This window comes from Stegostoma tigrinum, chromosome 24 (genome assembly GCF_030684315.1).
Source record: "Stegostoma tigrinum isolate sSteTig4 chromosome 24, sSteTig4.hap1, whole genome shotgun sequence".
Lineage (NCBI taxonomy): Eukaryota > Metazoa > Chordata > Chondrichthyes > Orectolobiformes > Stegostomatidae > Stegostoma > Stegostoma tigrinum.
In genome coordinates, this window is record NC_081377.1 from 23,290,005 (window position 1) to 23,314,240 (window position 24,236).

Consider the following 24,236-nt stretch of genomic DNA (forward strand, 5'->3'; position numbering starts at 1 on the left):
AATGACATTGTCCAGTGGAGTTATATGGATTGAACTGAGAAATAAGAAAGGGATGTGAGCTTGTTGGGGCTGTATTTAGCCCCTCAAATGCCCCCACCCCCACCCCCATCCCAGTCAGTGAAAAGTTGAGGAGCAAATTTTTAAGGAAATCTCAGATACAGCAGATTTTAACTTTCCAAACATAAATTGGGACTGTCATAGAGTTAAGGGCTTGGATGGGGAGGAAATTGTTAAGATGCAGGTACATTACAACATTTAAAAGACATTTGGATAAGTACACAATTAAGAACTGTTTGGAGGGATATGGGCCAAGCACAGCCAGGTGAGACTAGTTTAGTTTGGGACTATGGTTGACATGGAATGGTTGGGTTGAAGGGTCTACTTCCATGCTGCATTACTCATTCAGTATGAGGATGTACCAGTTAGAGAAGGAGCAAACAGTGACCTTGTTGGGCAACAAGGCAGACCAAGTGGCTGAGGTGTCAGGGGAAGCACTTTGGGACAAATGATCATAATTGTATTAGTTTTAAAATAGTTATGGGAAAGGATAGAACTGATCAAAAAGTTAAAGTTCTAAATTCGAATAAGACCAATTTTGGCAATATTAAAAAGGAATTTCTTCAAAAGTTGATTGGGGGAGGCTATTCGCAAGTAAAGAGATGGTTGGGAAGTGGGAGGCTTTAAAAAATGAGACAGTGAGATTTCAGAGACAGTATATTCCTGTTAGTATGAAGGACAAGGCTGCTAAGTGTGAGAATTTTGGGGATGTGTAGAGAAATTGAGGCTGTGGTCGAGAAAAAGAAGGAGGCATATATCAGGTATACACAGCAAAGGTGGAGTGAATCCCTTGATGAATATAAGGGAAGTGTCACACAATCTCTACAGTACAGAAGAAAGCCACCTGGCCCATCCAGCCTACACCAACCCTCCAAAGAGTATCCCACCCAGCCCATACCGTCACCTTGTACCTCCCATGGCTTCTCCATCTAACCTATTCATTCCTGAACTCAATGGCCAATCCACCTAACCCATACATCTTTGGACTGTGGGAAGAAAACTGAGCACCCAGATGAAACCCATGCAGACACAGGGCCATTGTCTTAGTTCCATACACTCACTCAACGGTGGAATTGAACTCAGGTCCCTTCTGCTGTGAGGCAGCCATGCTGACCATTGAGCCACCATGCCACCCTAAGGCAGTAGGATATACTTAAGAGGGAAATCAGGAAAGCAAAAAAGGGGATATGAGATAGTTTTGGCATTAGAGTTAAGGAAAATCCAAATAGATTCTGTAAGTACATCAAGGGCAAAAGAGGAATGAGGGAGAGATTAGGGCCCCTTAAAGCTCAAAAGCAGCCGTCCATGTGTGGAACCACAGGAGAATGGTGAGATACTAAACAAGTATGTTGTGTGAGCATTTATTGTGGAAAAGGGCATGGGAACTAGGGAACATGGGGAAATGAAGAGTGATGTTTTGTAAAAAGTTCATATAACAGAAGAGGAGGTGCTGCGGGTGTTAAAATGCATAAAGGTAGATAAATCCGCAGGACCTGATCAGGTGTTTCTCAGGATTTTGTCAGGAGGTAGGCAAGAGATTGCTGGGCTCCTTGCTGAAATATTTGTATCGTCGATAATCACAGGTGAGGTGTCGGAAGACCAGAGATTGGCTAATGTGAAGCCATTATTTGAGAAAGGCTGTAAGGAAAAGTTAGGGAACCATAGACCAGTGAGCCTTTGTCACTGGGGTGGAGGGGTGTAAGTGGTGAGAGGGGAAACTGAGGGATAGGATATACATGCATTTGGAAAGGCAAGGACTGATTATGGATAGTCAAGTTGGCTTTGTCCATGTGAAATCGTGTCTGACAAACTTGACTGAGTGTTTTGAAGAGGTGACAAAGAAGACGGATGAAAGCAGGTTGGCAGATGTTGTCCGTAATATGGCCTTCAGCAAAGCGTTCAACAAGGTTCCACATAATAGATACAGGGGCAACTAGCCAATTACATACAAAATTGGCTTGAAGGTAGGAAGCAGAGGTTGTGGCAGAGAGTTGCTTTTCAGACTGGAGGCCTGTGACCAGCGGTGTTCTGCAAGGATCGCTGATGGGCCCATTGCTTTTCATTGTTCAAATAAATGATTTCGATATAAATACAGGAGGCATGGTTAGTAAGTTTGCATATGACACCAAAATAGGAGGTGTAGTGGACAGTGAAGAAGGTTACCTTAGAATACAATAGGATCTTGATCAGATGGGCCCATGGGCCAAGGAGTGGCAGATGGACTTTAATTTAGATAAATGTGAGGTTTTTCATTTTTGTAAGATCGACGAGGGCAGGACTTACACAGTAAATGCTAGGGCCTTGGGGAGTGTTGCCAAACAAAGAGATCTAGGGGTGTAGGCACATAGTTCCTTGAAAGTGGAATTATAGGTTTACAGAGTGGTGAGTAAGCTGTTTAGCACACTTGCCTTCATTGGTCGGAACATTGAGTATAGGAGTTGGGACTTCGTGCTATGGCTGTACAGGACATTGGTGAGGCCACTTTTAGAATACTGTGACAATTCTGTTCTCCCTACTATTGGATGTTGTTAAACCTGAGAGGGTGCTCAAATGATTTACAAGGATGTTTGAAGGTTGGAGGATTTGAGTTAAAGGGAGAGACTGAATAGGCTCAACTTATAACTATAACTCTATGATAATTCAACGAAATATACATCTATTTACTTTGCTGACATAGAATGCTACAACATAGATGGCCAATCAGCTCAAGGTATCTGTATTGGCAGAATGACCCAGTTATTCACATGCTATCTCCTTTTTCCTCCTTTAAAACAGATATCCAAGTCCCATTTTACTGAATATGCTGTCCCCATCTGACTTCCAGATCACAGTACCCTACAGAAGAGAAACAGTTCCTCAAATCACCCCTTTTTTTTTGCTAGCAATCACCAGCTTTCCATTGCCATCTCCAGGGAATTTAGGGATGAGCAATAAATGCTGGCTTAGCCAGTGATGCCCATTTCCCAAGAACAAATAAAAACAAAGAAAAATCACCATTATCCTGTGTTTTTAGTTACTGACTCCTCTGCTGCTGGAAACAGTTTCTCCTTACTCGCTCTCAAAGCTCAATTGTCCCTGCTGCTCCAATGAGCTCCTCTAGTCTCTGCAAATAACTAGGGTCACTCATTCTTGACATCATTCTAATAAATCTCCATTGCAGCCTCTCAAAGCATTGAGATCATTCCCAAACTGCATGCCCAGATTGACTTCTCTGTGCCAGTTTAGGAATGTTCAATCAATGCTGGCGTGTTTACTTTGCACAATTATTAACGCTGCATTTGTAGCGTAAACATAGCATTGGTGCAATCAGTGGCACTTTATCCATGATGACCATGATAATATTTACGGTGCAACTAATCCAGAGGCCTAGACCAATGATATAGAGACTTGAGTTTTAACCCTATAGCAACAGCTAGAGAATTTAAATTCCATTAATAAATTAGATCTGGAAACAAAAAGATTAGTTATGGTTTGTTGTAGACCCATTTGGCTATTAATGCCCTTTAGGGAAGAAAGTCTACCATCCTTTTCTGGTCTACCCTAAATATAATTTGTTATGAAAGCTTCAATTTTAATATTTTTGAGGAGATGTAACTTTGAAGGATTGTGAAGAAGTTAATTTATTTTAAGTTATGTGAGGATATCTGAATATTTTCTTTAAAGGGTGTACTGAAAGATCATAGAACATAGAACATAGAACATAGAACATAGAACAATACAGCGCAGAACAGGCCCATTCGGCCCTCGATGTTGCGCCGACCTGTGAACTAATCTAAGCCCCTCCCCCTACACTATCCCATCATCATCCATATGCTTATCCAAGGACTGTTTAAATGCCCCTAATGTGGTTGAGATAACTACATTGGCATGCAGGGCGTTCCACGCCCTTACCACTCTCTGAGTAAAGAACCTGTCTCTGACATCTGTCTTCAATCTATCACCCCTCAAATTGCAGCTATGCCCCCCTCGTTCAAGCTGACGTCATCATCCTAGGAAAGAGACTCTCACTGGCCACCCTGTCTAATCCTCTGATCATCTTCTATGTCTCTATTAAATCCCCTCTTAGCCATGTTGAAACTTTTTATTAAAAGGTATATCTGAGACTTTCATTACTTACTTGCACTCACTTCTTAGAAACTGGCTGTCTGGACTATTATGTCTGCCTTGTTTGAGTGGTGTTTTGCTTGGAACTTGTTCCGTTTTCAGTTGGCCCGTTATAAAATGGTTGGCTGCTCATGGCTGTCCTGCTTCTGAAACTCCTTGTTGTGAGTCCAGTGTGAAACCTGACTGCCTCAAGAACAGTGATAATGGGAACTGCAGATGCTGGAGAATCCAAGACAACAAAGTGTGAACACAGCAGGCCAAGCAGCGTCTCAGGAGCACAAAAGCTGACTTATAGGGCCTAGACCCTTTGAAGGTTCTAGGCCGGAAACGTCAGCTTTAGTGCTCCTGAGATGCTGCTTGGCCTGCTGTGTTTATCCAGCTCCACACTTTGCCTCAAGAACAGCGTCTGGAAGACTTATTGATATTGTATTTCCTGAATAAGTTGTACCTAGCAAGATCTCAGAAACAGCTGCACATGAGCAATCTAGACATGCCAGAATGTGAGATTGACAACAACTGAAAATTCTACATTTTCTCTTTCTTCTACCATCAAAAATTAAAAATCATTGACTATAGCAAATCTCCCCAAAGTGATTCTCCACAGAGAAAAATGTCTTTTTTTTTGTCTTTATCTAGTTGATTTGTGTATGTTTGGATTATTTATAGGGATAAACATTTATATTTTCATATTATGAATAGTGTGCTAACCACTTCTGCATCTTCAGTGAATGGCTTTGTTAAACAATAATGTTTAATAAAGAAACCTAATTGATCAATCTTTTTAAATCTAAGTCTAACAATATTGAAGCATTTGATTGTTTATAACAGGAATTAGGTTCAACAATTAAATCTATCTCTGTCCTATGGAGTAAAAAGACTTGTGAGAGACCGTTGTAAAAGACCCACAGTAATATGATTGACCACCAAGCCACTCCATTTTATCAATCCCCCAAGAAATGCCACAATTAGATAAATTGCATGTTCACTGATGTTTACACAGCGTTCAGTTTCATTCACAGGTCCTCGGATATTGAAACAGTCTGTGACCACATCAGCAAGAACTGGAAAACATCCAGGTGTAGCCTGTCAAGTGGTGAGTAAAATTTTCACTACATGTGCCATACAAACAAGGATAAGGGGAATAAGACAGGTAAAGGATTGAGGATTAACAGATCAGCCATGATCTCACTGAATGGCAGAGCAGACTCAATGGGCCACTTTGCCTCCTGCTGTTCTGATGTGTCTTAAGCTGCAGAGAGACCATTGACCAAAATCTTAACTGGAGAAGCTATATAAATCTATGGGAATGAAACCAGGTGGGTAATTCTGCAGCATGTGACTCCCATCATGATTTCCCACAACCTTTGCAATATTCACAAGCAGAAATAATGAGTTTCATGAATCCTCTCCACTAGTCTGGATGTGTATGGCTCCAACAGCATTAAATCTGTCAACACCATCCAGGATAGAGCCGCCTACTTGAGTAGCATGCCATCCACTACCTTATCTATTTACCTCCACCGCAAACACTGATGTATTATTCCTGTAGTATGTACCATGCACTAGGTGCACTGAAAACTACTTCACCAGCAATTCTCAAACCCACAACGTATCAACCTAGAAGGGCAAAGAAAGCAGGTGTATGTGAAGACCACCAACTGCAATTTTCCCTCCAATGCACACATTATCCACGCTTGGAGCTAAATTGCTATTCTTTCATCATTGTTGAGTCAAAATCCTGGATCTCCCAAACAGCCTTGTGAGAATACTCTCACAACATGACGTCAGCAGTGCAAACCAGATCATTTCTATCTTCTCAAGGGCAATTAAAGATGGGCAATAACTCTTGGCCTTTTCAGTGATAACTATGTTCAATGAATGAACTGTTTTGAAAAACAAAATATTTTTTAGGGGAAATAAACAGCGTATAAGGGAGCAAATATCCTAAGAGATTAATTTCCATGAACAGTTTGACTATTCTTAAATGTATGTAATTCTGATCCTACACAACATTATCATAAAACATATTGTCACACAACTGTTTTCTTTATTTTTCTGAAATAAAAATAGTAAATTTGTTTAGTTTTAAGAGAATGTTTATTTTGCTACTAGCAATACTTAAGTTTAAATTGACTACTAAAAGAGGATCAATCCTGACCTGCTCAGTCAAATATCCCCCCTCATAACTATTTTGAAGCACACTATATGGAACATTTTAACTACAGTTTTCATCTCCTTACTTGAGAAAAGGTGTACTGGCACTGGAGGAGGTGCAGAGGAGGCTCACTAGGTTCAGAAGGTTGCCTTATGAGGAGAGATTGAGAAGGCTAGGACTGTACTCATTATAAGTAAGAAGAATGAGGGGGGATCTCATAGAAACATATAGAATTATGAAGGGACTAGATAGGATAGAAGCAAGGAGGTTGTTTCCACTGGAGGGCAAAACTAGAATTAGGGGCATAGTCTCAAAATAAGGGGGACCAGATTTAGGACTGAGTTGAGGAGGAACTTCTTCATCCAAAGGGTTATGAATCTGTAGAATTCTCTGCTAAGTGAAATAGTTGATGTTACCTCAGTGAATGTTTTTAAGGCAAAGATAGATGTTTTGAAAAGTAAAGGAATTAGGTAAGGTGAGTGGGTTAGTAAACGAAGCTTAATTAATAAAAAGATCAGCCAGATGTTATTCAATGGTGGTGCAGGCTCAATGGCCAGATTGCTTACTCCTGCTTCTATTTCTTACGCTCTTATGGATTTCTCATAACTTGATAGCCACCTTTCTCAAAAGGCTGCCATTGATCAGGATATACAACATTAGATCAGCTATGCCTGTTCAATCATCTACACACTAAAGTAGTCAACAAGAGTGCTCCTGTTAGGAGCAGTTGTGATCGCTGCACTCCTGCACTGCAATAAGAGCTGGATTGTGCATTAGCCACGCACAAAGTACTAGAGAAATTTCATCAGCAATGTCTTTAATGCATTTTTTGGATTTAGTGGAAGGACTGGGTTAACTTGTTCTTGAAGCCAAATCTACAAGCATCCAGCCAAACCTCTCGCAACATCAATAGGCTGGTCAATTAGTCCAGATGGCTGAAAAGTGTCTTTCCCAATCGGTTCTGTTTTGTCAACTCTCAAACGGCCAGTAGCCCGGAAGGGCAAAAAAAACCACAAAGGCACTCTGAAGGCAGGGTGGTGGGCTCACAACCACTGCACTACAAGTGCCATCCAACATCATTGCACATCGAGGGACCCCAATGAGCTGTTTGTACGCTGCAGACTGTATGTAAAGAGCAATTTGCCATCCTGTCCGGACTTTTATAGTTAAATACAAGTGTTGCCCTTACCAAATCTAATTTGTTCGCCCTAGCGAAGCTCACTGCAAGCTGCGAGAACAGCACCTCAGTTTCTGCCTGGGGGACCCTGCAACCTTCTGGACTCAATATTGAGTTCAATAACTTTAGGGTTTGAGCTCTCCCATGTCCTTACCCACATCCCCTTGTTATCACGTAGGCTGCTACTACACACAATCCATTGGTAGCCACTAACAGTCGGCATTAATAACTCTTCAACCTCCTAACAAGATTTGTCCTACTGTTGTCTCTATCTCTGGGCTCTATCCCCACTTTAGTCCTTACACCCTCCCTACTCTATCTTCTGCATATAAACAGACATTTTCCCAGCTACCGTCAGTTCTGAGGAACGTTAACTCCGATTTTCCTCCACAGATTCCGCCGGACCTGCTGAGCTTTTCCAGCAATTTCTGTTTTTGTTTCTGATTTCAATCATCCGCAGTTCTTTTAGTATTTTTTTCTCTAATTTGTTCGCCCCTGCCCTTTTGTTTTGCTGAATAAAATGCTCCCCCATTTAGGGATCAAGCTGATTACGAACAGCACTGACACTACGGCAGCAGCAGAGTTCAGTATTAACAATTCTCCGCTTCACAATCATTGAGGAAGAAAGACCAGCGCTCTGTCATTGTAGAGTGGAGAGTGCGTCCTATTGGTTGTGGTGCTGCTTGGGGGCAGGGTTAGATGTTGGACAGACTCTGCGCGGGAACATTTGAAAGTGTTAAAGAGATTAGCAGAAAGCATCGGGCACTTTTAAATAACGGTGGAGAGGAGTTAATTGATTCGTAAGCATTGTTGTTCAGCGTTTTTTTTGTATGTGAGAGAGAAATTATCAAACTATCTTAACGTTTACTTTGTAGAGAGCTGTGGTTATAGACCCCTGTAATGTCTACTCCAGTTCCCCTGAGCCCCCAAAGTGAAATCTCCGTTTGTCCTTCCAAATCTCTTGCTGAAGAAAAACACAGGGTAAGATTGAATCAAATCAAAAACCCACCAGATATGATGCTGTGTTGGTGAATGTGACCAGATCTGATACGTTTATAAATACTTTGTAACTGAGAGCAGTGGACTCTCTACACCGCGGGCGAAGATCGGAACTTTGCTTCTCCAGACAAAATCAGCATGAACATATTTAACATGTTTTAAGATGCGGTATGTGATTTTGTTCTGGGTGAAAGTGAGCTCATTTTGGGTCCCATTATCTCTTCATTTTGGATCATGTTGCTGTACTTTTCTGGTATGTAACTTGGGAAAGAAGCGTCCCGTGAGGTTTCTTTCGTGCAATCGTTTCTTTTATATCCAATTCTTTTATATATAAAGGGGGTGCAAGAAGTGGGAGACGAACTCGGTTTGCTTGCAGCAGTCCTCCTGAGATGTTTGCTCTCAGCGTACCTTTAAAACGTGTGGCCGTATTTCAATTTAAATCTTGGCTGTTGAGTATAGAAAGTTGTAGTGGGATGAATTTTTAATTTTGGCTCATTAGTCTGCAATAACTATGTGACATCGGGAATCGAGCGGCTCCAGTGCTCTACGTCAAGATTGTCTACTGGTCAAAGAATCACAGCGCGGAAACAGACCTTTCGGCCCAACTCTTCCATGCCGACCAAGTTTCCCAAACTAAACTACTCCCACTTTGCCTGTATTTGGCCTATGCCCCTCTAAACTTTTCCGCTTCACGTACCTGTCCAAATATATTTTAAATACTGTGACTGTGCCTGCATCTACTACTCCCTCTGGCAATTCGTTCCACACACCAACGACCTTCTGTGTGAAAAAGTTGCCCCTCGGGTTTCTTTTAAACCCTTGCTCCTCTAGTCTGAAAAATAAGCCTCCTAGTTTTGAATTCCCTCACCCTAAAGAAAGACCTTTGTTATTCACCTTATCTCTACCCTTCATGATTTAAAAGCCTCCGTAAGGTCGCCCCTCAACCTCCTAGCTTCCACACACTTAATAACCGTGCCTCCTAAATTCTCATCCAAATAGGTAATATAAATGACAAGCAACAGTGGACCCAGCACTGATCCCTGTAGAACATCATTGGTTACATGCCTCCAATCCAAAAATCAACTCTCCGACACCACCCTATGTCTCCTACTATCATGCCAATTTTGCATACAATTGGAAAGCTCTCCCTGAACCCCATGTGATTTAACTTTACTAACCAGTCTACTATGCGGAATCCTGTCAAAGACCTTACTAAAGCCCATTTAGACAATATTTACCGCTTTGCCCTCATCTGTCTTTTTGGTCATGCCCTCAAAAAAAAATCAATTAGGTTGTGAGACACGATTTCCCACGCACAAAACCATGCTAATTATCCCTAATCAGTCCTTGCTTTTCCAAATGCTTGTCAATCCTGCCTCTCAGAATCCCCTCTGACAACTTACCTGCCTCTAATGTCAGGGTCAACGGTCTAACATTCCCAGGCTTCTTCTGACAGGCATTTTTAAAATAAAGACACAACATTAGCCAACTTCCAGTCCTCCAGCACCTCACCCCTAACCGTAAATATCACAAGTAACTCTGCTAAGAGCCCAACAATTTCTTTCCAAGCTTTCTACAACATCCTGGCTTACTAATGATCAGGTCATGGAAATTTATCCATCTTTATGTTTATTCTTCAGAACTCCAGAATCTCCTTTTCTGTATTGGAGACTCTTTTCCAAACACTGATGTTTATTTCCTGAGCCCCCTGGCCTCCATGTCCTTCTCTACAGTAAAAACTCTTGCAAAGTATTCATGTAGTATCACTCTTGTCTTTCGTGGATCCACACATAGATGGCCTCATTGATCTTTAAGGTGCCCTTTCTCTCTCTTGTTGGTCTTTGTGCTTAATGTACTTGTAGAATCCCTTTGGATTATCCTTATCCCCATCTGCCAAGGCTAGCTCATGTCCCCTTTTTGCCGTCCTGATTTCCCTCTTAAGAATGCCGTCACACCCTTTACACTCTTCAAGAGATTCACTTGACCCCAGTTCTCTATACTAACATACGCTTTTTTCTTGTTCTTGATCAGAGCCTCGATATCTTTATTCATCCATTGTTCCCTATCCTCCTAGCCTCACCCTTCACTCTAACAGAAACATATTACCTCTGAACTCTTGTTGTCACAATTTTGAAAGCTTCCCACTTCCTAGTTGTCCCTTTGTCTGCAAACAGCCTACTCCAATTAACTTTTAAGAGTTACTGTCTCATACTATCAAAATCTGCTTTAACCCAGTTTTGAACTTTAACTTTTGTACAGGGTATTTCTTTTTCCATAACTATTTCAAAGCTAATTGAATTATGATTACTGCTCCCACAGTACTTCCCCCAATAACAGTTCAGTCAATTGTCCTGCCTTATTTCCAGGTCAAAGTCAAGCTTTGCTCCTTCTCTAATAGCTAAATCTACATTTTGATAAAGAAAAATCTTTTTTAAACACATTTTAAAAATTCCTCACCATCCAAGCCATTCGCACTATTGCAGCCCCAGTCTTTGTTTGCAAAACTAAAATCCCCTACTATTATAATCTAACTACCGTTACATATATATGAGTTCACTCTACATGCTTCCTCCTCAGTTCTCCACTGACTATTGGGGGCCCTAAAGTACAATCCCATCAAGGTGATCATCCCCTTCTTATTTCTGAGGTCCATACACATAGTTTCACTGGACGATCTCCTCGGAATGTCTTCTCTAAGTACAGCAGCAAAGTTTTCCTTAATCAAATGCCTCCTCCTCTTTTGCCTCCCCTTCAATCCTCCAATAGTCTCTAAACCCCAGAACATTGAGCTGCCAGTCCTGTTGCCCTTCAGCTATGTTTCTGGAATAGCTATGATGCCCTAGTCCCATATTCCCATATGTGCCTTGAGTTAATCCACCTCACTTGTAGGATCTCTTGCATTGAAATAAATACAGTTTAGTTCTTCAGAGTTACCTCAGCCTCTGAATAGATCGAGCAAATCTCCCTGTCAGGATATTGGCCCCCTTCCAGTTCAGGTGAAAACCATCCCTTTGAGCAGGTCTCTTGTGTCCCAGAGGAGATCTCAATGATCTAAAAATCTGAAACCTTGCTCATTGCACCATCTCTTCAGCCATTGATATAACTGCCCTTTGATCTTCTTCCTATTCTCACTAGCATGTGGCATCCAAAGTAATTCAGGGATTGCCACCTTTTGAGGTTCTGCTCTTTAACGTCCTACTTAACTTTCTATATTCACTCTGCAAAGCCTCAACCTTTTCCCTAACAATGTCATTCTTACCAATGTGTACAGCATCATCTGGCTTCTCTCTCTCTCCCCTTTGACAATACGATGCAACTGCACTGAGATGTCCTTGACCCTGAAACTAGGGAGGTTATGATAGTGGAAGTAAGGCATTTGGATTGGCTGGAGAGGCAGTTGGAGTTACTGAGGATCATACAGGAGGCACAGACTATGTGATGATTAGTAACTTTAGAGAGCTAGTCATACTACAAGTTCAGTCAGACAGATAGGTGACTGTAATGAGAGGTATGACCAACACTGATGCCCAAACTTACGGTGGCTCAATTGGAAAATTCTCACCCTCTTCCAATCCCTCCATAGTTTCATGGCTCCTTAACATTCTAACCTCTTCCTGCTGTCAACCCCTGTACTTCTCCAATTCTGTTCTCTTAGTATTTTAACTTCCCTCTTTCCCCTCAGATATTGCCAAACATGCTGAATATTATTAGTGCTTCAAAATATCATTTCATATCTTTCACCTCTGTAGTATTTTTTTTCACAGTGATGCCTGTGTGAGAAGGAAATTGTTTTTTTTTCCTTTTATGTATCAAAGGATGTGTGTATTGCTGGCAAGGTCGGCAATGATTGCTCGTCCCTAATCTTAACTATTGAGTGGTTTGCATGATCATTCCAGAGGGCTGTTGAGAGTACACTACATTGCTGTACATTTGGAGCTATGCATAGGCCAAATAGATTAACCAGGGCAGATTACCTTCCTCAAACATCAGTGAACTTGATGGGTTTTAAAACACAATCCATTATTTTTAATAATCGTAAGTACTGTGAGTAGCTGTTTGTAAAATGCAAGACCTACTGAATAACATGACTGTGTTGTGAGAAAGAATAATATAACAGTGAGAGATCAGCAATAAAGCATTTTTATTTACCAAATTGGTGGAAAAAGTCAGCAGATCTGTCAGCATCTGTGGAGAGAAATAATTAATTGAGGCCAATTATGACTCATTTTCAGAATGACAGTCATCAGATGCAATGTTAATCTATTTATCCAGAGATGCTTTCACACCTACTGAGTTTTCCAATGTTTTGATTTTACTTCAGATTTCCAGCTTCTTCAATATTTTGCTTTTATACAAAGTTTTCACTTGTCACTTTTGCAGGAACAATGCCAGAAACTCACTGGCATTGCTTTTATTTTACTTTATAGTTTGCCAAGCACATGAACCTGACTTGCTGCTTAAATCCATTCAGAACGTGATCTCTTAAATGTATTGTCATTAAAAAAAAACTTATGACATGATACATTTGTGAATTTTGTAAATTCAAATTTCTACCATAACTGAGAGCCAAGTTAAGCATTTAGTTATATGGATGACTGGAAGGGTGTTTACACAGCCAGTCTGAGCAAAGGTCAATTGCATATGTGCAGAGTTACGTTTTAAATAATCTCCAATTGTTAGCACCAGACTTGTTTCTGAAATTATCTAGCTGTTCCGCCCCCAACTGCACATCTTAGTCTCTTAATTTTAAAAGCTATTTCCAATATTATGGTTTTAGTCTCACTGCAAAATCCTTTTAACCCCTGTACTCTTGAATGGTGTAGCTGTGTTCAATATTGTAATAACTTGATAACTGATAATACCATCATTTGTATATTTACGGAATGCCAAGTTTCTTCTTAAATTCCAAATAAGGTCATAACCCTGGAATCTACCTGCAGCATATGGACTGCAGGGGGTTCAAGAAGGCAGCTCACCACTACCTGCTCAAAGGCAACTAGGGATGGACAATAAATGCCAGCAAAGCCCATGTCCACAAATAATTTTTTAAAATAAGTTCTCCACTTTTGAAATAAGAATGAAGTTAATTTGACATTTTGGATTAAAATAGAAGCAAATGTTAGTCTCCATAACGTATCTTGTTAACTCTCCAATTCAAAACTGAAAAGTGAGGGGATCTAGTTTGCTGTATGTGAAACTACCTAAATGTGATCAGCTACTTGCCTCCTAGATAACATCACTGTTGCAAGATACTTGGAGAATCTCCTGGCTTGGTGCCAGACAAACTGGTGTCCAAGTTCCAAATCTGAAATTTGGAAACTTGGAATTCCAATTTTGACGTGACCAATGAAATCACTAGATCATTCCGTGGAGCTTTGTGGTCATAAGGAAATCTCCAGTTCCTTTGAAGATAAAAATGAAGTTTTGTGTCCTTACTGCAAGTGTTAATGGTAAATCACTGCCAAACTGCTCAATTCCCAGCCTAGAATGTATCGCCCCATGTAACTGACGGAGTCTCATTATGCTTTAAATCTAGTACTGAGTACTTGAACAACAAACTTCCTTCATGTTCTTAGCTGTGATTTACAATAGATTATTTTGGTTAAAGTGAGCTCTAATCTCTTTAAGTGTATTTCCTATAAGCAATTTGCGTAATTGCATTTTGAATTTGTAGATTGATTTGAAAAATCCAGAAGCTGCAAAACTTCAGGATGAGCCTTTACTTCGGTATAATCCCCATCGGTTTGTTATCTTTCCAATCCAATACCATGACATGTGGCAGATGTACAAAAAGGCAGAAGCATCATTCTGGACTGCAGAAGAGGTAAATATATTTAACACTATTTTGAGAATGAAGATCTACAATTATTCTGCAATAATAGTTGATCTACCATTGTACATTGAAGGGTTGGAAACTGTGAGTGCTTTGGCCTGTATGTCTATATATTGTGTATCAAAAAGAGTATCAAAATTGCATTGAGGCATCAGAAGGCGCATGCTACATAGAGAAGAGCTAAAGTTTTATTGCACTTCCTGTTATATTCAGTTGAGATTTTGTGATGTACTGCTCACAAATTTAATGAGTGAAGACTATTTTTGGAGAATAAATAGTAGATTTTCTTCAGCTACTGTATTTAATGGTGATAATCTCCCAAGTACTCTGCTTTTAAATCTGACTGGCTAGTATTTAGTTGAGCTTGTATCATCCGTTTGGACAAAAAGTTAGATGGAGACTGCTCCCAGACTTTATCAAATCTGCTTTTCTTTTTAGCTACTAGCAGAAGGAAAGTGGCTAAAAGGTACTGAGTGCAACATGCTATTATTGTATGCCTAGTCTATGGGGATTGATTGTATATTTAACATCCGGTACCATGCTATCTCTTTTAATTTTTAAGAGCACTTGTATTTACGTTTAAGAACAAACCTCTGTGTATAATTTTTGCATCAACTAGTAGGTGTGCTCAAGTTCTATGAGCAGCTTGTGTGTATTGTGTGTGTGAGATGATTACAATTGCAGATTCACTTGATAATTTTATGTCTACTATGTTTCTGTAGGTTGACTTGTCAAAGGACTTGGCACACTGGGGTTCTCTCAAAATAAATGAAAAACGCTTTATCTCACATGTTCTGGCTTTCTTCGCTGCGAGTGATGGAATTGTAAATGAGAATCTGGTAAGTCTGTATTTGCACATGAAAATTGTTTCAATAGAATTTAAAACAGTATAATGATTATCTATGCAGTGAGCACATGTTTTGAACCAATTTACATGTTCAAAGTCCAGTACTGCTCTTGCAGTACTTGATACGTACTTTCACTGTATTTGGGCAGGTAATTTGTGTTTTTTTGAGAAACACTTCAGTTTTTCTCTACCTACTTATAAACAAGATTCCAATTCTGAAGGAATTTGACCAGATGTGAGCTTGCATTTTAATGTACTGACTCCCTTTCCAAATTTTATTCAAATTGTTTTGTCTATTATAAAATGATGACCTGCTATATCTTGTTGAGAGAATATTGGAGCTAGCTTTTATGCCATTTTACAGGTGGAACGATTCAGTCAGGAGGTCCAAGTCACTGAAGCTCGTTGTTTCTATGGTTTCCAAATTGCCATGGAGAATGTTCATTCTGAAATGTACAGTCTTCTTATTGATGCCTATATCAAGGATCCTAGTGAGAGGTAGGAAGTAAAGGGTTATGTGGACCTTGTTGTTGCCATCTTCATTATGGTTCTTGCAATTTTTCAGGGTAAAATATCCAATTTTGTTCTCCTTTCAAATGGAAGTAGATTCATCCCTGATTTCAATGCATGTGTAGTAAATACTTGTTTGAAATAGCTGTCATACAGCTTAACTAAATGGTTCATCTTCTTCCTTCCCACAATGTACAATTATTCTCTGCCACTAATCACTTGGGGATTGATTAATAGGATTCCTCATATCAAAAGCCTTTCTTGGTGTGCTTTGGTTTTCTGTTAGCCCACTGAACATATACCAGTGTCAGGCTCATATTGAGTCAGATATGTGGAACTTTGTTGATAACCATGTACATTAATGACATCTCAGACTTGCATATACGGTCTGGTTTATATTCTCACTGAGATTGCCATTATATGATGTATATAATTGGTTAACTGCCAACAATGCGCTGAATAAATTGGAGACCTTTTGTATTACAGCATCACATGTCAATGTCATCCTACTGTCTTCAAGAAATAATAGGCTTTAAGATCAGTGTAATAATTCAAGAATTGTTCTTTCTTTCGAGGAATAATAAACCTGATTTTTTTAAGTACATGAAAGGGTGCTCATCAAAAACATTTTATTTTTGAACTTTAAGACAACTCTGGACTTATGATGTGACCAGACCTAGCCCCAATATAAGTAGCATAACTATACTGCATAGCTTCGCTTTTGTGCTATTTTTGATATGTATCATGTATTGTATATCTCTAGTTATTGACTAAATATGTAATTTTAAATAGCAGAGACATTATCTTTTTTGACAGATGGCTGATTATGTACAACTAATTTGAACATTGGCTTGAGACAATGTTACATGCGCTGGGGTGGATTCAACATTATATTTCAATGAACCCATATATTCCCATGAAGATCTCAAACTCTTTCAAGTTAGGATAATTGTCTACACACTTATTAGTTATGCTGTTGTACATTGTCTCCCTTTCACTGGCATTGGAAATGGTCCAGCCTCACCACGCCATGGCAGTTCCCCCAAACCACCACTTCAATACTGCAGAGATAATGGGAACTGCAGATGCTGGAGAACCCGTGATAACAAAGTGTGGAGCTGGATGAACACAGCAGGCCAAGTAGTATCTTAGGAGCAAAACTGCTCCATGCTTTGTTACTTCAATGCTGCACTTTTTTGCTCACTGATTCATGACATGTAATGCTGCTGACAGGCCACTGGGTGTGCGAGGACAGGTACCTATCTCATGCATCAGAACAGGGTGGTCTTGGGGCATCTACTCAATCGCTTAGCACTCACTCATGTTGTGCTTGCTTTGATACTTTCTACATCTCTGCCTTGCCTTGATATTTTGCACATTGCTACTTCATTCAGTATTTACAGGCTCACTATACCTCTTGCTTTGCGTTTTAGCACAGACATGACGCCAGGCGGCTTATGTTTGTCAGCAGTGATTAGTCAAGGGGATGGACCTGTTGCTGTATGGTGCTGATGTGCCAATATCTTGCCAACTGCCTGTGACATCAGCTTGCACAACAAACCCAAAGCAACTAAATGGTCATGTCTTAAAGTCAAGTCCACATGTATTGGAGACCAATGAGCTATTGTAAACTTAATCTAAATGTGGGCTTCATGTTGCTTTTCAGGGAATTCTTGTTTAATGCAATTGAAACAATGCCATGTATCAAAAAGAAAGCTGACTGGGCCTTGCGATGGATCGCTGATAATGAATCTACATTTGGTATGTGTTCTAACAAATTCAAGAAAAGCTTGTATAGTTTTAACAAAATGCTAATTATAAAATAATCAAGATTTTTATGCCTTGACGTAATGAAACTGCAAGGATATTCGTCTGTTTAAAATAACAAGGTGTAGAGCCTGGATGAGCACAGCAGGCCAATCAGCATCAGAGAAGGAGGAAAGCAATTGTTTTGGGTGTGGACCCTTCTGAAGGGCCCAGACCCGAATCGTCAGCTTTCCTGCTCCTCTGATGCTGCTTGGCCTGCTGTGTTCATCCAACTCTATACCATGTTATCTCAGATTCTCCAGCATCAGCTGTTCCTACAATCCCTATTCATCTGTTTAGTTTCTTTGTTTCCATGAAACAAATTAAGCTGGGTTTATTGGTACTGTATCTTCTTCTGGTCAATAGCAAAATTTGAGTACCACAGTCTTAGTTGTAAGGCTTGAAGTTAGTAACTATAGAAAGGTAAAATCAAGGAAGTTTTTCTAAACTAACATGGGAATCAAATGTATTAATGAACTGGAGTTGATGCATAGAAAACATTACCACAAGAGCATTGACTGAATAGTGAACTGGGAAACTGACGGCTGAGTTTTTGGATGAGTTTAAGTTTATGTAGATGACGAGCAGTCAACCAGGAAAAGACTAGAATAGTCCCGTCTAGATGTAATGAGAACACAGACGAGAGTCTTGACAGAAAATGGGCTGAGACTGGCAATGTTATCAGCTGGCCTTGATGCAGCAGACATAGGATTGACAACTCAACACCACATTCAGTTGAATGCCAAGGTGCAATCTGTGATTCGCCTTTTTTGGTTGTTGAAGGGAGTGATAGTTGGTGGCCAGGAAATGGAAATAGTGATAGACCTTGACAACAATATCTTTGATTTCTTCACCATTAGTTTATGGGCTCAATCTTTAGTCACTTTCTAGAACTGGCTGATAGAACAACCAGCAGTCCAAGATGTATCTTTCAAAATCCAGCGTGAGTTTTGCCTTTGCCTACTAAAGGATTTAGAGTGAAAATTTGTAGTCAATGCATCACTCGCTGTTCAGATATGAAGGCTGCCACAAATTATGCTATCTATAATTTTCTTTAATGTTGGACTTTTATGTTTAGAATCTGACCAAAAGGTTTTCTTTACTCTGTTTTTCTTTTTTTTGCATTATGTGATGCATTCCCTGACAGTGTGGTGTTGTAGTTTTGTATGTTTGGGATGACTGAAGCTTTTGAGGGGCAATCTGGGTTCTAACAGGTGATTTCTAATTGCCACGTGAGTACAAACTGCTTGAACCTAACTTGCTTACCCCATCTCAAGTGCATTTTCTTCACTTGTTATCCTACCCTAGGGGAACGAGTGGTTAGCTTTGCTGCTGTTGAGGGAATCTTTTTCTCTGGGTCCTTTGCTGCTATTTTCTGGTTGAAGAAACGAGGGTTGATGCCAGGTCTGACTTTCTCCAACGAACTGATCAGTAGGGATGAAGTAAGTATTGATGTAGCATGGGCAAATGCTGATTACAGAAAAGCAATGATTACACCGATACCCACACTGGTTAAAGTCCTTTTGTTGTTTGTCTGCCATTTGGCGTGAATCGGTCAGTGCAGACACTCTCCGATTATTTCAATGACATTGCTATGGTTACTGCTGCCGCTTGCTGAATAGGTAATCAGTTTTAAATTATCTGTGGCTTGCAGGAGTGACTTTTTCTTAATGGCTTTTAAATGCATTGTATATTCCTCGCAGGAGAGGCAGTGATTCTGTTACAATTCTGTCTTGATATTAAACTTGTTTGCACCACAGAACAATCTGCTTCCATTGGCCATTGATTTTACCAAGTGAAGCTTGATCTTATGTAAAATATCCAGGATGTAATGTCCCTAATTTTAACAAATAAGCCTGTTTATTTAAACATGTCATACCTAGCTTAGACACAACTGGAAAAAGATGCGATATAATCTCAGAAAAGGGTATGAAATGGTTTAATGTACCGAATGAGGGCATTAATGTACTTTATTTCCCAATGTTATTTATTTAAGACCATTCCTTCATTCCCCTTTAGCTACTTTGGACCCACGTATTCTTAGTAAACATGTACATTATTGCTAATTATCAGCAGTCCCTCAATTGGAGGATAATGACTACTCAGTCTGGATAATTCTGCCATAGGTTTTCATGTGACTGAAGACATGAATCTTTGCATACATGGGGCAAGACATCCAATAAGATAGTGGGATCTGAAGTGAAGGAATTGTTTCCTTTCTCTGCCACTGCTCTCCTTCTATATTTCAAAGTGTTGGAAATCTAGATGAGTAACATGGAGAACTATGTTGCCTTTCTGAATGACCAGAGGAAAACACCTACCTGGATAAATGCCAATGTTGCCAAGGTTCAAAGAGAGCTTCAACATCTTTTGAAGATTTTTTTTAATCCTCCCCCGGAACAATGGAAAATATTTAGCTGTTTGAGAGAGCAGGCCCTGGCAGGGGTGTCTATAATTGCAACCATGTGAACATGGTGTTCAGTCCATTCGAGCTGATTTTATGCAGTTTTGCCTGAAAAGCTTGTGGATCTGACTATATGAGTCAGACCAGGCCTGGTATGTGAGTGTTCAGAAACATTAGCTTCTGGCTTGTATAGTGAGGACAGAATTTCCTTTTTGATGAAAGCTAAGATGTAACACTTTTTTCTGATCAATTGCATAAGTACATTTTTAAAATTGTGCATTGTTAGCTGTATGCTCTTGGACCTTCTGAATATGCAGACACTGGGTAATTGATCTTGATGAGTTTTTCACCTTTCAAGAGTATTATTATACAGTTAATTTGGTACTAAACAAAAATAACTCCCGATACAAACAGCTGTTTCAACCAGGTATCAATAGGTACTTGAGTTGAATGTCTATCTTAGCTTCAGTTTGAGAGATCCAGCATTTCCTGTAGGCTTGTATAAATCAGGTGAATGGTTTGATTTGTTCGTAAAGGGTAACAAAAATCCTGAAGCAAGTGCGTATATTGTGTGTGTGTCTCTCTCTCTCATTTGTGGATGTGGAAAATCTGAAATTTAAAGACACTTTGCTGCACAAATGATGTCCGTCCTTCCTCCCACCTATCCACTTTTCCCACCTCAAACCCCACCCCACCTCCCACCTACCAGCCTCATCCCACCTCCTTGACCTGTCCGTCCTGCCTGGGCCGAGCTATCTCCACCCTAACTCTCCACCGACATTCACCTTCACTGGCTCCATCCCCACCTCTTTGACCTGTCTGCCTCCTCTCCACCTATCTTCTCCTTTATCCATCTTCCATCCACCTCTCCTTCTCTCTCTATTTATTTCGGAATCCCTTTCCCCTTCTCCATTTCTGAAGAAGGGTCTAGGCCCAAAACATCAGCTTTCCTGCTCCTCTGATGCTGCTTCGCCTGCTGTGTTCATCCAGCTCTACACCTTGTTATCTCAGATTCTCCAGCATCTGTAATTTCCACTTTCGCTGCACAAATGATGTCTGCCAGCATATTGAGAAAAATCAAGTTAATTTAAGGTTTGTGAAGAACTTAACTCTGTGCCTCTCTCTATCCCTATAGTGCCAGACCTGTTTTGTGTCTGTCAGGTTTGTTATCTATGATAATCCTTGCATCCATTCATAGCAACGTGATTTTCATTTTGTAGGAACTCTCATTTTCTTACATGTTGCGGAAATCCTTTGGGACTTTGTTTTGGTGTTGCCATTCTTTCTCTTCAGGGTCTACACTGTGACTTTGCCTGTCTGATCTTCAAACATTTGGTTCACAAACCCTCTGAAACTAGAGTCAGAGAAATTATCACTGAAGCAGTGAGGATTGAGCAGGTAAACATCTATTGATTTAATAAGCTATTTTTAACATTTTATCTGGATGTTTATAACAAAGACAAACACTCCTTCTGGGTCATAATGAATGGTGATGCTGGCTCGAAGGGCCGAATGGCCTACTCCCGCACTTATTGTCTATTGTCTATTGTTGGCAGTATGTTTCCTTTATTCTCTTTATTTTCTCTCTCCCTTGGCCCACCCATTTATTGCTGGGTGCCTCCCAATTTCAGGTGGTTAAACAGGTCTGAACAGATTCAACGTTAATTTTATTAGCCGAAAGTTCAAAAATTTTTGATGTGTCTATTGGACAAAGGGCACTAAAGAGGTTTTTGAATAGTACGAGGATTTTATAGCGTTTCCATTGCCAATGTATGCCTTTTCATCCTTGTCAAACTGTCATAAACTCCATTATTTCTTTGACAGGAGTTTGTGACTGAGTGTCTCCCTGTGGACCTGATTGGAATGAACTGCACTCTGATGAAATGCTACATTGAGTTTGTGGCTGACCGTTTGCTATTGGAGTTGGGTTTCAGTAAGGTTAGCATTCATGCCTGCTGTTTGCTTTACAGAACACTAATAAATGTAGGTCTGTGCTATGGAAATACTGTAAATCACCGCTGCCTTCCAGTATAGTTAATGGCTGAGGAAGTTTGCCTATTTTCAGGCCCGAATCCACTATTGACAAAACACTTTACAAAAACTTCAACAGCCTAAAGAGGTTTGTGATGAAATCTTAATGTCTATATTCTACCTCGTGTAACTAATGAAAAATAATGAGAACAATTAAACCACCTTCATTACCATTCTCTCAATTGTGATTACTTGACTGATAGGAAAAATGTAGATGTTTGAGAAAATCCAACTGTTTTGCTCTTTCATCTTACCTATTACTCAAAGAACCAAGATTTGTACGCCTTTTATAAGTTTAAAATTTGTAATAATATATTGAAAAAGCTTGTAAATAAAAATCCCTTTTTTGTGTGACTTGGGATTTGTTTTTTAGTTTAAAAAAAGTTGTAATTGAAAGCCATTGTCTCCCTGTGACCATCCAGAGGATATAGGTGATATAATTGCAAATGTTAGGAAGGTGGAGTTGTGCTTGAGCGATGAGTGCTATCTGGCAGCTGTTTTGTTTTTGTTCCTTTTCTGCTGTATGAGAAATTAACTACATAGCCTGCTTTAACTTATTTTCTTTATTTCTTCAGATCTTTAAAACTGAAAACCCTTTTGACTTCATGGAAAATATTTCTCTGGAAGGGAAAACCAATTTCTTTGAAAAGAGAGTTGCTGAGTATCAGAGAATGGGTGTGATGTCGAAAGCAGAGGATAACAACTTTACACTGGATGCTGACTTCTAGTTTCTAAAATGTTGCTTCAGGAATGAAGCAACAACACGATTAGTGTGAAAATCTTGGGCACCAGGGACTAGCTCTTATGTTGCAGCATTTGACTATTACTTTTGTAGCTGGTATATTTTAACTGACATTGAAAGAACTTCTAGAGGTACTGCAGCACATGTAATTTTGCACATCAATCTTTCTTTATTTTGTTTAGGCAACAAATAAATTAGGTTTTAAATGTGGATTATGAAATAAAATAGAGCTGACTATAGTCTGCTGAAAACAAACCATTTAAAATGATTTACCAGCTTCTGTTTTATTACTTACAATTTTTATAGCCAAATGATTGCCTAGACTCTTTATCTTAGGTATCTGTTAACTACTCTGCGTGTGTCACACAACTAAATTTTAAAAATTCCTCCTTGTGCACATAAACTTATCATGATTTCTGAACTGCTTGTGCACGCATGATAGAAGATCAAATTTCAGAAACCTTATTGGCAGGGTCAATTCATGAGGATGGGCTTTCTGATTAGTGTCAAATTGTACTTGCAACTTGGCCCTAGAATACTTTTTCTTTCTAAAAAAAAACTTGAAAACAAATGTTCCAATATTTTACTCCATTAAGATTGTAGTGGATGTGTAAATGATTATGCTTAATGAATTTCTTTAGACTATTTGTCTGAACTACTTAGTATTGAGCTCCCTTTGCTTGAACTGGTGTAAACACAAGCCTACAAGATGAGCTTCAGGTTGCAGTGTTTTATTTCAGTCACTGTTTTGACTGTGCGTGTCTGAGAATTGTGTACTATCACATCTGTAAGTGAAACCCACAACTGCAGAATTTGGTTTGAACAATTTAGCACGTTGGTGTTTGACTAAGTTTTCTTTTCATATTATAGTTATCAATCTGAATTGCACTTGGTAATAGTTGGCTTGTGTGCAAATTTTAAGACAAATTATTGACATTTGGTATTATTAGACTTGAATGACTTTTGTTTAGTGAAACAACTATCAGTAACAAAGCACTTTTATTGGGGAAGAAGCATACATTGTCTTAAAATGTGTTTTCCAGTTTTTGGTTCCAGTACCACATCTAGTGATCTGGTCTTGGGTTTTTTGCCAGGATTATCAAACCTTTTGTAGCAAATAAGTGATCAACCTGGTGTGAATAGATTTTGGACTTGAAATGAGAATTATGCTGAAGATTCATAATTGTATTTGTTTCACCTGATTTGTTAAGTTGAGATTCAAGATGGATTTTTATTGATGATCATATAAAATCTGATTATAATTAAATAAAATTAGTCTTCATAGTAATTTGAGTTGTCTTTTTTAACCAATATTCTAGTGTAGAGGGGTACCAATATCCTAGGGGGGAAATTTACTAATGCTCTTAAGGAGGGTTTAAACTAATTCAGCAGAGGGATGAGAACCTGATTTGTAGCTCCAGTGAACAGGAGGTTGAGAGTAGTGAGGTCATGAATAAGGTTTCAAGGTTGCAGGAGTGTGCCAGCAGGCAGGAAGGTGGTTTGCACTGTGTCTATTTCAACGCCAGGAGCATCCGGAATAAGGTGGGTGAACTTGCAGCATGGGTTGGTAC

The 24,236-nt window shown here is 39.6% G+C and overlaps 1 protein-coding gene across 5 annotated transcripts; it reads left to right on the plus strand.

Annotated features, from left to right (window-relative positions):
• The first annotated feature begins 8,223 nt into the window (after positions 1-8,223).
• Positions 8,224-23,886, plus strand: rrm2 (ribonucleotide reductase M2 polypeptide). Of its 5 annotated transcripts, none has more exons than XM_048558225.2 (9): positions 8,224-8,474; positions 14,167-14,316; positions 15,048-15,164; positions 15,537-15,670; positions 17,349-17,443; positions 18,797-18,930; positions 21,186-21,290; positions 21,717-21,830; positions 22,499-23,886. In XM_048558225.2, the coding sequence occupies exons 1-9, from the start codon at positions 8,394-8,396 to the stop codon at positions 22,649-22,651; spliced, it is 1,083 nt and encodes a 360-aa protein (XP_048414182.1). In that variant the 5' UTR covers positions 8,224-8,393; the 3' UTR covers positions 22,652-23,886. The 5 variants fall into 5 exon arrangements, with proteins under 5 accessions (XP_048414182.1, XP_048414184.1, XP_048414181.1 ...); XM_048558227.1 differs by having other exon boundaries at positions 8,275-8,293; XM_048558224.1 differs by lacking the exon at positions 8,224-8,474 and adding an exon at positions 8,646-8,745.
• The last annotated feature ends 350 nt before the right edge of the window (positions 23,887-24,236 follow it).

Coding starts and splice junctions, on each gene's coding strand:
- rrm2 (XM_048558224.1), top strand. CDS start 8,656: ATGCGGTATGTGATTTTGTTCTGGGTGAAAGTGAGCTCATTTTGGGTC. Junction 14,317..15,047: donor CATTCTGGACTGCAGAAGAG/GTAAATATATTT, acceptor ATGTTTCTGTAG/GTTGACTTGTCAAAGGACTT. Junction 18,931..21,185: donor AACTGATCAGTAGGGATGAA/GTAAGTATTGAT, acceptor CTTTCTCTTCAG/GGTCTACACTGTGACTTTGC.